This window comes from Labrus bergylta, chromosome 19, assembly GCF_963930695.1.
Source record: "Labrus bergylta chromosome 19, fLabBer1.1, whole genome shotgun sequence".
Lineage (NCBI taxonomy): Eukaryota > Metazoa > Chordata > Actinopteri > Labriformes > Labridae > Labrus > Labrus bergylta.
Window position 1 is genome coordinate 16,570,694 of NC_089213.1, and position 18,738 is coordinate 16,589,431.

Below are 18,738 nucleotides of genomic sequence, written 5' to 3' on the forward strand. Positions count from 1 at the left end.
CCAAGATCCGCACGCTTGACTGCATTCGGTGAAATGAGTCAGTCTCACTGGCACTCAAATTTCAGACATGAAACCAAATCCCTCCTCGTTTGGAGCTGGTAACTCCTTTGGGTGCCAATCCCACCTGTTAGACGGATTTACACCGTGTTATAATTGTTTATTTTTTTACCCATTTTTTTTGTCGTATATACGCATTTTTATCATACCAGTAAGGGCAGACATAGCCTACCCATACTACAACTATTCCATATGTAACATTATATTCCCAATCATTTGAAAGCTAATCTTACTTACTCCGGTGATCGCATGCGTAAAAGAAGCATTCATATTAAAAGTCGATAACTTTTTTTATTCATTCATTTGCATTGCATGAATTAAAAAGCCCAAATGTTCATGTCTTTATTTCACTGAAAGATCAAAACTCTCTACATTCTCTTGACTCAAATAGTAATGGCCTAAATAGTAGTTATAGTAATAAATCTAATAATAGTGATTAAACCTTGGGGCTAAACCATTAAGCTTTATTAGCCTATAGCCTATAAACAGAGACTTTTTTTTGGCTCTTTGGTTGTTATTATTTACAATAGACTAAATAAAATAAACAAAGTGACATAGGCCTGTTGTGGTTGTCAGGCCATAGCTAGTCTATTCTCGGAATGTTCTTGTTTAAATAATTATAATCTCTAAACCCGTGGGCGTGTTTTAATTTTACATGATAATATAAGAGTTCTATAAGCCTGCCTAAAGCACAGCTTTTCCCCCACACTTATATATAAAATAATAAGTAACCTATCCTACTATAACTCAGCCTCAACTAGAGTATTTAAAAAATCTGAGTAGTCTGCTATCGTGTGTTTATGATGTGCGCATGACCAACTGAATGACAGAAAGTAACCTCACTGAAATGTGAGACAATAAACTGCGTCCGCGAGCACGGCATCCAGCGTGGCCCTACTTCCACCCCCCTCTGACGTAGCACGGCGGAGCGCGCACGTGTTATAAACTCAGAGATGGGAGAAAAAGTGTGATGTCTGACTGCACAATATATTCTGGAGTCCAAAAGCACAGACTCGTGTAAGTAGCGGAAGTTAACTGCAGAGACTTGTTAGCGCGATTCCTCATTGGCTGTAAGGGAGCACAGTGGCGTCCCATTGGCTCACCGAACCAAAACAAGACTATAAATCCCGCCCCATTTGCCATGAATATGTTAGTCTAAAGCTCCCAGCAGAAAGCTCCGCCTATCCCTCTTACTGCACGAGCCATCTTTGACGGGACAGGAAACACAGCAGACTGCACAGAATGACTGTAAAAATTGAGTTTTGCTGCCACACTAAGGCGAAATTGTGAATTACAATTAATTTCAGTTCACAAAAAAAAGAATTCAATTAACATCGAATATAATATAATCCTATTTCTGTTACAACATGTAAAGTTAGTTTACTGGATTTTATAATCAAAACAGACAACTCATAGAGAAGCTATAGGGGTAGACTAATAAATAAGCCAAATGTGAATATGAGATTTCCATCAGCATATAATCAATTTTAAAGTCTGTATTTACTATCAAATTAAACCAACACTGGCCCTGCTTATGCTGTGTTTATAGAAAATAAATAGTCATTGTATCTTTAAGCGTGATATTTAAATGACTATTTGCTGTAATTAATGTAGCCTATAGCCTGAGAAAAGAAAATTAAAACTGCTAATGGTCTATCTGAAATACACTGATGCCATGTAAGGTGTTGGGATCAATGCATTTGTTTAATAGTCCACAAATCCACCAGGCAGCCTGTGTGTGTCCCCTCCGCCTGTCAGACCCCGTTGAGCACAGACAGGCCCACATTGCTCTTTACATTGACCTTCGCTGTCTCCGTGCGTAATGGAGGCGAGGCCTGCAACCTTCAGACAGACTCAAAACAATGTAGCTCTCCTCCGGTCAAGCTTCAATGCATTTGAGTTTGAAGGTAATCTCGTAATACAGAAAAAAGACCGGAGCAGACATACATTAATCCAGCACCGTGTCAGCGGTCAAATAGAAGCACTTGACAGAGATTATGTGAAAGCCTCCTCCATGTCCCAGTCGGCGCCTCATTCCCCCACAGGCACGCAGGCTTCCCCTGTCCTCATCTCATCTCATTTGATTTGAAATATAAATTCCAAATAATTTACGCAGTTCATTCATAGAGGCTGTGGCCTATCGAATAAATATGTTTTGTACACAGCAAGGAGAGCGTATGGTTTATAACGGACGCACAGTCTGTTTCCTTGGTGTGGCTTTTGCTTTGTTTATTAAATTATTTATTTCAAAATAAAGAAATAAATCACTTCAGAGGGAGTAATTTACGCGCTGCAGCACGATGGAAGACACATATTCCCTCTGAAAGAAATGCGCTTACAAAAAGCGACAAGGAACAAAATAAGAAAAAATGTTTGTTTTTTTAAAAAGGTTCGAAAACCACTGCACATGTTCAATTGTTGACTTTCTTTATGGGTCTCTGTTCAAAAAAGACTGTAGAGACGGAGTTACCCTTATGGAAAGAAATGGGAATCATTTGACACAGCCTATTTCGAGCATCTTTCCAGCTAAAAACACTGTGGGCTATTTAATAAAAACGAAGATTTTTTGATGACTAAGTAGGATCATTTAAAGGGAGATCTTTTTTTTTTACTTTCATTGATGGTAACCTGGATAAATTAAGACATGTTTAAAACTACAACATTTGTGAAATCGTTCGTTAACATTCGAGCTCGCATGTAAAAAAAAAAGAAAGCGACTCACTGTGGATAGATTACAATAAAAGAATAAAGGCTAACTAGTTTTCATATAGGCATCCATAGGAAACATGGAGTCATGTAGCCATGATCTGGTTTTGAAATCGAAATATAACAGCTTAAGGTTTTTTTGAGGACAACAGGATTTATCTCTTGGCAAAAAACGGAAATTTTACATTTAGGGGAACAAAACAAACCTACAACCCCAGCCATTTAGGCTCCATTTCACTATTTCTGATCAAAATACTATGCCAACTTTAATCCGATTTTAGTGAAACATTTGCAGAATCCTGTGTCATAATCTACAATTATTTAATTTTCAGTTGTCTTCATTTTATTTGGGTAGAAAACCACATGTCGAATTCAGTTTGAATGCCTTCCAACTACTAGACGAAACCGCTTTTGTTTTTCAAAAGGAAAAATCTAACTGAGAAAAGCGCGCTCTAAAAATCCACATTTGTACTGTAACTAGCCTATTCTCACCTTAATCCACACTTAATCCAGCCATATCCACGACTGCTGGATATTCTATTTTCCTTTTTTTGCTGTTGTTTAGAAACAATCCTAAAGTCAGTTGCAGTACAGATGCTGAAAACAATCATGTGGATGAATGTACAAGTCGCTATATGTTTAAAAAGAAAAGATGTAGAAAACACACCTCATATAATAGTGACTACAATTCATCAGGCTGAATGTAACTATCCGGCTGTAAAATATTCATGTGTGTCTTGTTATGAAGGATGAGTGCAGCTGCTAAAAACTGAACATCTGATAAATCTGCTTTTTTTTCTTCTTCTCCAAAATCCAATGCAATGTAGAAAAACAGCGTTTGAATATTACTCTATCTTTCAGCAGATTCGGTTGAACTCTACGCGTTTGAGCTGTTTCATTCTGTAAATAAAGACAATATCCTTTCGAATTCACATGTGGATGCGCAGAAAATATGCCGAGATACGCATATCAGGAGGAAATGTACGTTTCAATGTAAAACTCAAATTAATAAAAGTCTACAAATCATCAGCATCAAGCTAACGATTGTCTGTATTTATGTTTAAAGTTAAAAACACAACTAGCGAGCTAAATGTAAACTCTAATGTTCTAATTTCGTTTTGCTTTTATGGTTATACAGTCTCTCAATTCTTCAAATGCAAACGCGCAATGGAGACACTATCTTCCTCTGTCGCAGAATTGAGTTTTTACACAGGTTCCTTTTCCAGACAGTAAACTTTGCCTTCTTTATAATTTAACTGGGACTCTTTCTCTCGCTCTGTTTTCCCCTCTGTGTTTGTTTCCATTGTAAAATTTCATTTCTCCCCCACTGAAGTCCAGTTTATGTCCTTTTGTCCCATGCAGGCCCTCTGATGCTGACGCCTTGTCTCCCAGGACGCCCTCCACAGGCAGATCCAGCATTGTGAGTCAGTCAGAGGGACTCCCATTGACCGTGGAGTTGGTCGGTTTTCCCCCCGCTTGGCCCCTGTGTGGTCCCGCTTGAGCCCTCATGTCGTCGCCGTCTCTGCAAGCCAACATCTCTGTCACCTGTGGATAAATCAACAGATGTGTCGCTTAATCAGGTTCCCATTTAATGATATTTTCTCCTGCTCGTTCACTTGTGCTGTTCTGATTGCTTCATGTTGCAGTGTGACGCTTTTCTAATCGACCCGCAAATCCAAGCTGGCTTCAGAGTGGCCAGTAACATGATAATGTGTTTTAAATGACTTTTCTGCATTCAAGTTCAAAAACACCTTTTTAAACACAACTTAATGTAGAAATACAGAGGACACAAATAACACAAGATTGCAGGGAAATTACTATTTTTCATTTTGATTCATTTTTCATTTTCAACATTTTGATTGAGTGTCACACACTTAATAATTAGTTAAGTCCATTCCTGCTCTGGTTGTGCGACTTTTGTTTCGTGTTCGCCTAACAAACCCTTAAGTTGAGTTAAACCTGCAGTTTGTGACCTTTCATTGCTTTCATCAGTGTGTGCATTAACAACTCATGGTTGACGCCTGTAGTCTTCCTTATTGTACAATCAGACTGTATCTGTTCGACCTCCTGCTCAGCACGCTGCACTGCAAACTGTGTCTTCATTTAGGGATTAAGAATATACTGAAAAGAAGCTTTCACATGCAGGTGTGGTGGCCCCATTTTTCCACCCTAAAAATGAAAACAACAGAGCAGCCTGTACTAAAGCTCTGCGCTTTTGATTTCAATTGAGGACTAAAACTACAGGAGGTTTCTTTGCAAGACACTGCATGTGTCCATTTAGCCTGCTTTACAGCCTATAGGCCTACCTGACGTGGCGTTAAACTGTACTCCCAGTTCCAACACGTGATTGTTTACTTGTTGTCTCACAAGGTTTTATGGCGCACGGATTGGGCTATCTGTGCGTCTCGTTCTCTTCCTGTCCTGTCCAGTCCGCTTCTGTCACCCAACAATTCACACTTACCCCTTTTCCTTCCCATTTATTGTTACATTTGTTTTGTAATATTAATATCAAGTGTGTGCGTTTATGGATGTCTGCGTAAAGGCCAAAATATTTGAGACAAAAAGGTATGGAAAACTATTTCACTGCGTAAATACACTGTATCTGTCTATATTTCAAATCTCCCTCAGTCACCCGGAGTCTTGAATATCAAATATCAGTGTTGTAATGTTTATCCTTGAGGTTTAATGTTTCTGTTTTTGGTCTAAACCCTGACAGACCAGATATTTTCCTTGTGTTTGGTGTTTGGTGAAAAAATGATGGCATCATCAACCTTTAGTATTGAAAAACTCCCCAAACTTTGCCAACACCACATGTTGCTAATATATTGCTATCTTTTTCAATTTGTTAAGGGCATTATACTAAGTGAAAATAAAAACCTACAGCATATAGCATCTTACGCCTGTATCAAACCTAATGCGCTTTTAAAGGAAAAGTGAAAGTGAATTGGACTTTTCCATAGTTTAGACTTACAGGTTCACATTATCGACCACACTTGTAACCTGGGGGCCTGCGTAAATGCAAAAGCAATTAGAGGAACTCCATCCGGGGCACAGTTGGGCCCTTTGCTCTTTCTGAAGGACCCTCTCCCTCCCCCGAACTTGAAGTCGACCGTACAGACAAGCTTTGGCTTTGAGAGCTTTTACGCAGCGCTAGACTGCAAGTTTGATCAACAAAAACCGCACGAGGAGGCTGGTTAGAGAATCACCAGAACGACATTCTTAAATACAAAACTCATTTGACTTTCAAGACATTGATTTTTTTTTTTTTTATGCTTGTCTATTTCTAGAATACACATTTGATTCAAATGAGTCAAATGGTTAGAAGTAGACCGTTTTGGTTTAAGAATAATTCTTACCTTAGCTTGTAACAAACATGATTAGTTTCTATGATGTTGAAAATCCTCAGCTGCTGACTTTGAGTCCGTGTAGGTGGCGACATCCCATCACGCTTGACCAGTTTTGTGGTGTCTGTCTGGCCGGGGAGGGAAAAAAGGCACAGCAGAATACTATAGCAGCTATAAAAACGCAGGTCTCTGCAAAACCGGCTTTGGTTTTTCCTGGGCATCCTGTGCTCAATTACGGCTTAAAAGCTTCAGCACAACTCGTAGAATTTGTCTGGATTGACTGAGAGGCGGAGCGTGTGGTCGCAGAGGCACTTGGCTTGTTTGTGCCCCTGCAATTTATCCAAACAAAAGGGCCTGTGAGCTGGACTCTGGCTAGCAAAAAGGCTACATGCTTTTTCCTGTTTTGGTACACTCGCAAGGCGTTAGTTGGTGCTTGCACAGTCTTTATGTCTGTGATATTTTAAGGTTGTGTTTCACATGTGCCACCAAGGAACCCCTAGATCTCCATGTGCACATCGGGCTGTGGGGCCCGGCCAGCCGCGGCGGTCTTAATCCCAGCTCAGGTCTCTCATTCACAGCACATTAGAGTCAAGTTGCAGCCTCTCAAAAACAAGCTCCATGGTGGCCTCAGAGCAGAGATCCAGGGAATGTATACGGATATGAAAACCAAATCACGTAGATGGAATCTCAGCATTTCAAAAGATACTTGATATTATTTACACTGATTTACTTTTACTTCCGAACAAATTAAACTTTTATATAAAATGTTTTTAAATAATTCAGTATGACAATGTAGCTTATATCCTCATGATCTATAATGTTTTTCACATTCCTAATTCAAAATATTTGCCTTGAAAATATTTCATATATATATATATACATATATATATGTATATATATATGAGCTCTGACTATGAGGAAAGGTTGCAGGTATTTTACAATCGTGTGCAGCAACATCCGTAACAACTTTCTTTACTTCCAGGTATTTTATTTATTTTTTTAAAGAATTGACCCACAATATTTTTGCCTCATGTTTATAAATATATAAAAATGGCATGTGGTTGAAATTATTTTTCATTTAAACATGAAAGTGTCTTGTAAATGTGTAAGGAGCTATCTTTCTTCTCAACGACACACATCTGAGTAAATATTTGCACAAAAACCTGAAGAAATGGCGGTGCGTAAAAAGGAGTGCCGAAATGTTTCGACTTGTTGGGGATTTTAGTGGATCCATTAAAAGTCAGTTTGAGGAAAAATAGAAACAGTAAGGCAAAAACATTCAAAAATGGAGTTGGTTTATATTTTACAAGAGGCTGTGACATTCAATAATGAGGCAGACTGTTTAAATGATTTCCCGCTGCTGATTCTCAGTTCTTGCGCATTTACCTCAATACCCCTCTGGTGTTTACTTAGACCTATGTGTCTCTTTCTTCCGTTGAGACTGAAAAATAAATACAATGTAACACATTTACACTGATAAAACATGAAATGTCTTACTTACGCCTGTGCGTCAGGTTGCACGTACCATCAAAACACAATTGTCTTTGATGACCTTATTCTTGAATTCTATACTGTTTCATTTTAAGGTGGTACGTTGTTGTTGTTAAACTCAATCGTTTATTTGTTACACTTACTAACACAAGGCCTTGGCCAGTTGAAACATTAGCCGCTACTTTGAACATGACCCTGATAACCAAATGCCCACTGGGCCAAATGCTACGTTGTAAAAGCACCAAATGATGATGACTAAGACCTTTCTAAAAGCAGACACAAGATAAGCTGGTTGTCTCCTTCCTTCAATTCAGGTCCCATGTTATCTGTGCACGGTAAAGCTGCTGTAGTTAATGTTATTGTCAGGTTGGGCTTGGCCAATTTTCCGGCTGAAATGTCTTTTTTTTATTATTCAAACGCTATTGTGGAAAAAAAAAAGAGAACGCGTAAAATACGCACAAGTTTTTCCACAACAGATTTAGAGTTTAAAAACACAGAACATATGAGAAAATTAACATCAGAGTTTTTAATGAAACTTCGATTAAAGTTCCTCCCCTTTAGTTTAACAAATAACATCAAATTACAGCTTCTTTTTCTTCCTCAGACTTCCTTGCATGTTAAGGAATTCTTTCTTAAGCAGACATGGCGATGAACCACCAATGTCAAGCTTTAGGACACAGCAGTCATGGCTTTTACACTCCTACACACACTCCTCTTTTCTTCACACACACACAAACACACATGCACACAGTCACGCACACACACACACACACAAACACACACCCTGAAAATCTGTCAATTTCTGCCGCGTGGTCACGTGACCTCCTCTTCAGTGGAGTGGATGGAGATGGCTCTCCACGTCAGCTTACGTCTCCAAATTTCTGCTTAGCGAACCTGCTTCAAAGAGGCAGGAGGCACGGCGCTTCAGAGCCATGTTCAGGGCGGTTATAGAGGAATCAAAGCCCAACATAGAGTTATAGTGGAGGGTGAACTACGATGATGGATTTTGACGAAAGGGTCCCCGTCGGATCAAACATGTATTTGCCCAGTTGCACTTATTACGTGTCGGCGGGGGCTGATTTCTCCGGTCTCCCCTCTTTTTTATCCCAGACCCCGTCCACCCGCCCCATGACATATTCCTACTCCTCCAATTTACCGCAGGTCCAGCCCGTCAGAGAGGTGACGTTCAGGGACTATGCATCCATTGACGCGTCCGGTAAATGGCCGCACCGAGGAAACTTACCCCATGGCTACCCCAGCGCGGAGGACATGGTGCACCGGGACTGTTTGTCGGCGCAGACCGCCGTTGTAGGGGACATGTTCGGTAAAAACAGCCCTGCAGCAGCCGCCGCGGCGTACCATCACCACCATCACCACCACCACACGGGAGCCGGGTCCGCTGCCTCCAATTTCTACGGGAACGTGGGCAGAAACGGCGTGCTGCCACAAGCCTTCGACCAGTTTTACGAGACGGCGTATGGGAACACATCGGAAAGCTCATCCACAAACGGCTTCTCGGGGGACAAAACCCCGACCAAGCAGCCTAGCTCTGCGCCGGAGGACGCACCTTCATGCAGGGACTCGGAGGCGAAGGAGCCACGGGAGGAGACGAGCAGCCCAGAGTTATCTTCCGGCAACAATGAGGAGAAATCCAGCAGCAGCAGTACGTATTAAAGTCAGCGCCTTGGTTATGAGAGAAAGTTTGCAATCTTGCGCGCTGCTGTTAAAATTTTTATATGCTGTTTTATAAGCATATAAGGTTTATAGAGGGCCTGTAGACCCCCCACCCCCCAACAAAACTTTGTTATAAACTGCAGGATCACGTGTTTGGAGTTGAAATTGGCCGTGAAAGGCATTAGCCCTGTGCATTTTCTATAACACTCCCTGGCGTTTAAAAAAAAAAAGCACCACGTTATGAAGGAGAATTCTTACACAGACATGCGTTAACTCCGTGTGTTATAAACGTGCTTGTTTCACGGTTTTTTTTTTTTTAACGTAAAGAGTATTTGCTCGTAATGAAGGTTGCGCCCCTGGTTTAAGGCTTAGCACACTTGAGCTCTTGTGTTGTGTTTCCAACGTAAATTTTCCCTTTATGTGTTCTATAAATCAGATAATTTCATAAACTATACAAGGTATAACGATGTCGTTTTCATGGAGCTTTTAGTTGTCTTTATTTGATAGGTAGCTTTTGTTTTCATTTGGTAGAAAATGTTATTTCCCAAGTAGGTTGTCTGTTGAATCAGCAGCAAATTTACTAATATTCCAGTGGCATTTAATATGTTGTATTATATAATTTGGAAATATGTTGTGTAATGCTGTATGTAAAGGAAATCAGCTCATGTATAATCTTGAGAAAAAACCCAGGGCGTAGATATTTTTTAAGCCTTTTACGTCTTGGCTTATTTGAAATGTTTCCAATTTATATCACAGCTATAATTGTATTCTCTCGCATTTCAGGTGGACAGAGGATACGCAAGAAAAGGTGCCCTTATTCCAAATACCAGATCCGAGAACTTGAACGAGAATTCTTCTTCAGTGTGTACATTAACAAGGAAAAACGCATGCAACTGTCTCGGATGCTCAACCTCACCGACCGACAAGTGAAGATCTGGTTTCAGAACCGTCGCATGAAGGAGAAGAAACTGAACAGAGATCGATTACAATATTATACGTCTAACCCTCTGCTTTAGGGGACAGAACAGAACAGCACCGCGCCCTGCTGTGGGACTCTGTTGCGGGTTACAGACACACTGACTGACTCTCCGGCTGTGACTCTCCGGCTGTACATTGTGTACCACAATGGCTGAGACAGCAGCAACAACAACGTCGCTGCTCAGTGGTTAATTTCAAGTTCGAGGACAACAGCACCCTGTGATCTGAAAAAAAAAACCTCAAACGTGAGCATGAATTAAGACAGTCTGTGGACTTTGAGTTCTCCCTTCAGGCTCTGTAAGGCGAAATGTCACGGATTTCTGTTTTCGCCAGGACTGCGAAGGCCCATGTTAATATTATTGTCACTCACAAACGCCTTGTTTCTTTTCCTTTCACGCGGCAGAAATTAGCAGTCACTTAAATGACTAAGCCAGTGTATTTTGTAATCAAAAGACTTATTTTACGTATTGTGTTTTGAAATCAGAAAAGGGCTGCATTTATGATGATGGCGGCTTTGATTTCATATTGGTGTGACCAAATAATGAGTCCGAACGGGTGAGAATGTAACGTGTTTCTGTTTGTTGTGTGCTTATTTATTCTGTAGCCACTCGTTTACTATCTCCTTTAAAGCCACGGCGAACCAGGCAAAGTCCATTATTACAGGCAGGCTTGTTGTGATTCCGTGTTCAGCCTGGGGTGACCTCAAAGCGAGCTTTTGTTGTCCCTCCTGCAGCCTGCAGAATGAGAGCTATGCGTATTTATATTTAGCGTATCTCTTGAACTTAAATCCATGCTGTCTTTCTGATTCTTTGGAGACTATCAGTCCAGTATTGATAATGCAGGCCACACCAGAGAGATAAGCTTGTCTACTGGAGCAGTGTGGAGTTGCACTGAAGTTCACGCCCAACAGATTCACACAGGTAGACATGCAGCGGGCCTCTTTGGTCTCACATTGATACGCATAAACAGAATATTTTTCTCACGACTGGCGAGCCTTTGGTACTCGCTGAGTAAAGAAGGTCACGTTTTCAAGTGTGCTGGCCAGGGTCATCGCATTGAATCAATTGCTTGATATGCCCAAATTATTGTTGTGTATTATACTATATTTCCAAATAAAAAAACGAATGAAAAAAAATACTGAAAAAATGTATACATTCCTGCGTGTTTATTCTGTTCATTTTCTAACAAATATTCATTTTTTCTTATTAGTTCTGTAACACTTTTCATAAATACAAGTACGCACAGGTCGAGCATTTTACACACGCAAATTCACCTCATTTACCTCGAGCGTTCAGAAATATTCTTACACGTTGTGGCTTTGTTTGTAAAAAAAAAAAAAAAAACTTGAAAAACAGAAGTGACGCAAATTTAAAGGCTCAAGTGCTTATTGTAAACCGCCCAAGCTAATGGAGACGAACACAAAACAACTCCCACTACTACTGCAAAATGAAGAATGCTTATGTTCAGTTTCTTTGAGATAATTCTTTAATAATTGAGTTACACCTTAACTATTCAAGGTGTCCAGTCTAAATGCTTTTCAGATAACCCTGAGTCTTTTTTACCTGTTTACCTGTTTTTATCTTTACATTAGAGATAAATAATAGTAATAATTAAAAGCAATACTTCTGATTTTCAACTGTTGTATAGTAATATGAATCGTTTCTTTATATCTTGGGGCAGCACAAGAAATCTTAGATCATGCATTCAACTTTTAAATCTTTTGGCCGCTGTGGTTAGCTTGTTGGTTCACTTTTATCCACCTCTCTACATAATATTGTACATTAACATTTTGACTTCTATTCGTTTCTCATTTGTTCTGTTTCTCTCTCTGTAGTATGTTTGTGTGTTTGAGCAAGCTGTCATTTCTCTGATTGGCTTTGGAAACACTGTTCCAACAACACTCTCCTTTAGCGAGGGTCGCCATATTTGCTGTTGTTATCACTGTGTTTATGGGGTCTAGCCGCAGCGCATTGGCGTTCATATATGACAGTCAAAAGGGCCATAAACGCGGGGAGAGAGGCTGAAGTTTATGGTTGCCTCTCTCTGCCATAGTCCGGCCTTGCCTTGCGCATCCTTTACTGCGCGCTGGAATTCCGTCCCTAATTACGGGACATCCTCCCCGTTGCCGCAGCAACGCGGCCATAAAAGCTGTCTGAGAGTCTGGGGCATTTGTACAATTGGAGTGCAGTGCCATAAACCGTCTGAGACCAAGGTTATTATCTGTGTTACCAAGGAGGCGAGAGCCACGACATGGTGAGGACGGATAGGAAACGCTTCTGCTTGCTCGCTGCAGCAGCTTCATTTGAGAGGCTTTTCCCCCTCGTGTGGTTTGTCCACCTCGACTCACATTAGAGCCGAGCTGCGGCACTCAGGATGAGACCCACCTTTACCACAGGGCGGCGCTATTGGGACCAATGTCACGGCCGTGGATCTTTTCTTCTCTAAGCTCACCTCGAATGCACGCAGGTAAAATAAGTTGTCAACACAGCCTAAGGCGTTGGTAGTTTCTTGCAGGAACAGCCCCTCTGTGTCTAGATTCTTCTCGTGCATGCGAGGCTTGTTAGTTTGAGATTTAAGTTTACTTTCCACATTTCTCTCAGTGCTCACTGGGCCGTGCTGAATAGAAAGTCATCCTGGGGGCCCTAATAAGGCAACACATCTGTGCCAAACCTTCGTGCTGCATGTGCTATTCATTTTGCTGAGCTGGAGCTTTTTAATGGTAGAAGTATAGCAAAGGCTTGACTATACCTGGAGAGCTCTGCAGTCCAGCCTCAACCACAAATGCTTTGGATTTGTGGGAAAGTCTGCTTTATTATTTGAAAATGCATGGAGTTACAATCTAAACGATAGCCGTAAGCAGTAGTGGCTGTGTACAAAACAAATGATTTCATTTCTGGTTCTCGTGCTTATCTTAAATCACATGTCTGCCTAATATGCTCACTCTTCCTCTTCAAATAACTCACTGACGACATTTGACGTCCTTCCAAATAACATTATTGTGTGTACGTGCCAAGAGTACCAAAACTCTTATTAGAAGATTCGATTGGACTGTGATAGGGCAGTTTACGCGTGTCCCCTTACTTCCTGTCATGGACACAGAGCCGCACACTGAGGATATCAGTGTCAGAGTGGCTATTCTGGACCTTTAATGCACGCCGACCGAGTCTCTTTCTCCTTTGTCTCTCGTGAAAAATAAATGCTTCCGCTGGATGTAATAAAACGCCGCATTATTGTTCATAACTGCACTCGGGACGAACATGATACGGCTCAAACGGCCTCTTTGGCCACGGTTATATGGGCCGGATCAAAGCCAGTGGTCAGAGTAAACTGTTTGGAGGATATAATAGCCGGGCAGCTGTGAAAATGAAGATTTAATAGCTACAATTAATAACTGTAACACTCAAGATATCGATAGGCCCCCATGCCTGTACAACACCACGAAGTGTGCTGGGTAAAACAGTTTAATCCTGGGCACACATAATTAATTGATGTATTTAGTTTCCTTACTGGCTCATATGTCCCATAAGGACCAGGCCGCTGTAGGGAAGGAAACAAAGGCTTTAGAGCTAAAGCCGTGAGTTTTTCTGTATTTAATGGGTTAACATTGCATTGAATTATGTTTTGGTTTTAGAGGAAATTCACTGAACAGGCGCAAACGCTCGGAGCGCGGCATGTGCTTTAAATTCCCACACAGGATAAAAATCCTCTTTTCTCTCCTTATTTCATTAATACACAATTTAGCTCTCCAGTGTGATTATTGCATTATATTTATTCTCGCATAAATAACCTCCAACTAACTTCCAGACATTTAAGTCATCTGAAATATGCTCGTTTTGACCACGAGCGAGTGACAAATGTCCACCATCAACACGCTAAAAATCCCAGCCAGTGTGCATAAATGAGCTGTCAATGACACAAGCGTTTAAAAAGCTAAATGGCCTCAATTTATGTATTTCTTGAAATTTTTCCTCATTTCAGTTCAACAAGCTGGAAAAAAAAATAAACCGGTGGGGGGCTCGCAGCGGCCACCTGGGCCTGGTAATGGCAAAGCTGGCCGAGATTAACTTCAACCTGGAGAGAGCAATAGAGTGCACATGGCCAAGGACACTAGGAGATGGAAGGAAAGTTTTATTGTGGCTCTTATTGCCCCAAATTGGACTGACAGGATGGCTTGTATGTGCAACAATCCTGTCTTTTCTGTGGCAAACAGCGCCTGTTTTCTCACAGCGCTGTGGAATCAATATTCTAGGAGTTTAACGAATTAGAGTTATATCCCCGAGCACATTTTAGATTATTTGATCCCTAAAACACGGATGTATGAATACTGAATTATGAATTTAGTGGAATTTTTCGACGCTTGTAGCATTAAAACAGCACTACATGCAGGTTTAAGTATCTTTGTGTCGTGCGTAATGACTATTTGATCCCGGATAAAACAATGACGTTTTTTTAAATTATTAAAAATAATCCAAAAATAGGACCCAACCCCTATGTGACAAAAATGTTTTGTGCAATATATGCCATATACGATATGGTAAAATATTACATATTTTGAGTTTAATTCTAATGTATTATTTAAAGGAAACCATTACCGTCTGTTATAGAGTAAATGTTTTTTCTTACATGGAACAATAATGTGATGTTACAAAAAAAAAAAGTTTCAAAGGACGCATGACTTCTTTTAATGTGAAACCAGCTATGTTGCATAAAGGCTTTTTCGTTACGTTACCTTCATTGATTTTAATTGACGGGGAATTGGTAAACTGTCGATACGCACAGGGATAGTTTAAAAAAAAAAAAAATTATATATTTACACAGCTTATTTAAAAAAATAACAAGTCAGTAATTTGGAGAATACGCTAAGACAGTTAGAAGAATTACACTCGATATTAAAATACTTCAGAGAACTTTCCTGTTGTAACAAATCTATTAGCCTACATAAAAGAATACAGTGTGTGTTCACTTTATCTCTAGCAAACATTAGCTCTTTTGAGTTTGAGTTTGATTGTAGCACGGAAGAGCTGAGACTGTCTTAAGGCTAAAGGAAGCATCATATAATATGGCTTCTTTCCAAGTCATTTTGCCATTGGCGGATTCTCCCTACTGTTAGAAACCTTTTTTATTACCACTACGTCCGATGGCTTTGTTGTTGTATTTCTTTGGTGGTGGGATTCTACAGCTAAACTTTTTAACTTGATCTTCTTGCTTCAGGCCATATTGTATTATGTACACAAACATTCTGTGTGTGGTTGAGGGCGTAATTGTATGCTTGTTTCTATATATTATTGTCTCCTTCTCTTACCTCAGCAAAATCAGTTGACAAGTTTCAGATTCTAAAGATCTGAAGCTTTAAACTGTGTTTTTATTGCTGATCTTTGTGGTGACATATGATTTGCATACAGTGCACTGCATGGAAGCAGTGTTCAAACAACACTTTGTGGTTTGTACAGTAGGAAACGGATTTCTAAGCTTATTTAAACCACAAATTCAGTAGATTCTTAACTTTAGCTCATCAATATTTACTGTTAAACTTTGTATCGTGTTGGACCTCGCCCCTAAATGGTGGTGCATTAAGGCGAGGTGAGGCAACACACTGATTGCTGTGCTGTCTTCTTTCTCTGCCTCAGCTCCATGATGGATTTCGCTCCGGCTTCTACGTAGCTGCGGTGTGGGAGGGACTGCCCATCTTCCAGCATTTCCATTGGTTTTACAGTCTGCATGGTGAAGAGGGGGGTGCCTCTAATCATATCCAGCATGTTTTGTACAAGAAATGTCAGCCAGAAAGGGCTATCTTCTCCCTTCGCCAAAATACACCACAATAATGTCATGTTCGGACACTCCGTCAGGAAATGCGTTTTTAGTGGATTCTCTGATCAATGGCCGCAGCGAAAGTGCCGGAGGTCACTACGCAGGGAGCGCAGTGTGCGTGCCCCATAGCACCGCAGCTACAGAAGTGCCTTACGGACTACACAATTATGGATACTTCCCAGGTATGGGTAAGCGGGGCGAGGTGGGTCCACAGAACATTGTTTCTGGCTCAGGCGCGTACATGTCCAGCATGGAGATGTGGATGGACGCGCAGAGGTCATGTCGTATGGACCAAGAGCACCCTGCGGTTCCCCAGGTCGCGCCCTGCTCGTTCCCGCAGAACATTAAGGAAGAGAGCACATACTGCCTGTATGAACAGCCCAAGTGCCCTAAAGCCTCCACCGCCGAAGATCTCACATATTCGAGGTTAACGACAGCCGGACTCGGTTCGAGTTCCTGCACAGGTACCGATGGCGGCGGCGGCGGTGGTGGCGGGGGCTCAGTGCCTGTGCCGGGCTACTTCCGCTTGTCTCAGACGCACGCACATTCTCATAAACTTTACAACAGCAACGGCCCCCAGCCGAACCCTTCCCATTCTCATTTTGGCCTACACCCCACTGCTCCAGCTCGCTTCCACACGCCACCAACTCCGACTTCTGCTCCAGCCACGGCGCAGGAAGGAAGGACCACCGAGGAGCCCGCGTCGTCGGTAAAAGCCGACCTGCAGCCTCACCCTGGACCGGTGACCGATGAGGCACGCGAGTCCTCGGACGCGGAAGCCTCGTCGGGTGACGAGACGGAAGAACATGGCAAAGCTAGACCAACAAAAGCTACTAAAGGTAAACATAATTCGTCATAGGTGTGGTCCTGTAAAGTTCTGGTTGTATGCTGCACAGGTAGAGAAGACAGGCTTTTTATGGCACCTGTCAAGTACCATTTTAGTGTACCGCAGAGACCGGTCAAGACACGGGTACCAAAAGTGTACAGTAATGAATTGGACCTTGTTTTTATACTATGAGCTTTTGATTAAGTTGAAGTGATATAAATGTGCATCATTACTGGCGTAAAACTATGCGTAGAATGAAAGTTAACAGATAATTTGAGAGCAAATCTAGTTTTGGTTTAATCAGACTATTCGTTACTGTAAAACGAGATGAGATGTTTTTTTTCCCAGATGAATACTGCATGATACATTTTGTGTCCCTAAGCTAGTATTTCTATTTAGGCGCTGCGTAGAATACAGACCTAAATGCAAATAGGCCTACATGTAATCGTGTTGGCCTGTATTCTGTGCCATCATGTATTTGATATTAATTAAACACACACCATGTTTTGTATCCACTGGACTGTTGTTAAAAAAGTTCTATGAAATGTTACCTGAATCATACTCGTACCCATAAAACATACTTTACGCATAAGACACACACACACACACACACACACACACACACACACACACACACACACACACACACACACACACACACACACACACACCTACACACACACACCTACACACACCTACACACACACACACACACACACACACACACACACACCTGCCCCTCATATTGCAGTGCGTAAAACTCTTGTATCTGCCATTCTCTCCAGGAGACACAAAAAGTGAAAACATGGCTAACTGGCTGACAGCGAAAAGCGGCCGGAAGAAACGCTGCCCATACACCAAACACCAGACACTGGAGCTGGAGAAGGAGTTCCTCTTCAACATGTACCTGACCCGAGAGCGCCGCCTAGAGATCAGTAAAAGCGTCCACCTGACGGACAGACAGGTTAAGATCTGGTTCCAGAACCGCAGGATGAAACTGAAGAAAATGACGCGGGAAAATAGGATCCGGGAGCTCACTTCCAACTACGGATTTTCGTGATGAACGAGGTGATCACATTGAAATAGAAGTAAATGGGGGAAATCAATGGCACCCATACTCCCTCACCACTATGGCTGCATATTGACTCATTTTACTGTAGGGTACAACTCTCATTTTTATTACCAAACAAAGTCAGCGCATCGTCCTCTGTGAGCTACTGAGTACAGAAAAGGCAAGAAAATGTGAATATAATGGGTTACATTTGGTTTACGAGGGCGTGTTTTTGTATTGTAAACCTGTTTTTGTGTGGTTGGATTGTATCAGTGGAGTTAAATGAACACAATTTCAAAAGAGTAGAAAAGTGGCTTAACTTATCCACTTTCCCCTACTTTTGAAAATTATCTTTTTTTTTCTATTCATTTAATCCAAAAGTATGACTTTATTTTATTGAATTGGAATTGCATGATAAAACATTTTCACATAAAAATATTAACCCCCCCTCCCCCATGGAATATAATGCCCATGTTTCACCAAAGGAAGAATAATTCACATATGGACATTAGCTGTAGTTTCCCGTGAAATAGAGTTATAATGTGTACGAGCTAAATGTAGAATTGAAACCTTTGTTCACAATGAGGACGTTCACACAACAACGATGCGCAAAGTGAAGGAGGAATGTTTTTATTGTATATTTCTGTGTACATATGACATTGTGTTTTTGTGTAATGCTTAATAAATTATCAGCTGGCATTGAGCAGTAGCAGCTTGTATTTTTTTGTTCTTTGGGTTTATATTTTTCAGCCGTTCTTTTTTGTTATTCAGAAGTAAAATGTTTTATTCAAATATTTAAAAGA

General features: G+C 41.1%; 2 protein-coding genes and 1 long non-coding RNA gene across 4 annotated transcripts; 2 read left to right on the top strand and 1 right to left on the bottom strand.

The window, feature by feature from the left end:
* Window positions 1–2,467: 2,467 nt before the first annotated feature.
* On the bottom strand, window positions 2,468–7,285 carry LOC136177072 (uncharacterized). The gene is made up of 2 exons (XR_010664722.1): window positions 6,120–7,285; window positions 2,468–4,308 (listed from the first exon to the last, which is right to left on the bottom strand). It is a non-coding gene; the product is annotated as an uncharacterized lncRNA (long non-coding RNA).
* On the top strand, window positions 4,213–18,638 carry LOC109989930 (homeobox protein Hox-A10). Of its 2 annotated transcripts, none has more exons than XM_065947957.1 (3): window positions 4,213–4,343; window positions 15,878–16,897; window positions 17,670–18,638. In XM_065947957.1, the coding sequence occupies exons 2-3, from the start codon at window positions 16,021–16,023 to the stop codon at window positions 17,942–17,944; spliced, it is 1,152 nt and encodes a 383-aa protein (XP_065804029.1). In that variant the 5' UTR covers window positions 4,213–4,343; window positions 15,878–16,020; the 3' UTR covers window positions 17,945–18,638. The 2 variants fall into 2 exon arrangements, with proteins under 2 accessions (XP_065804029.1, XP_020497500.1); XM_020641844.3 differs by lacking the exon at window positions 4,213–4,343 and adding an exon at window positions 12,461–12,716.
* On the top strand, window positions 8,169–11,400 carry hoxa11a (homeobox A11a). The gene is made up of 2 exons (XM_020641845.3): window positions 8,169–9,261; window positions 10,056–11,400. Exons 1-2 carry the CDS (start codon window positions 8,595–8,597, stop codon window positions 10,286–10,288), a joined length of 900 nt encoding a protein of 299 aa, XP_020497501.1. The 5' UTR covers window positions 8,169–8,594; the 3' UTR covers window positions 10,289–11,400.
* Window positions 18,639–18,738: the final 100 nt, after the last annotated feature.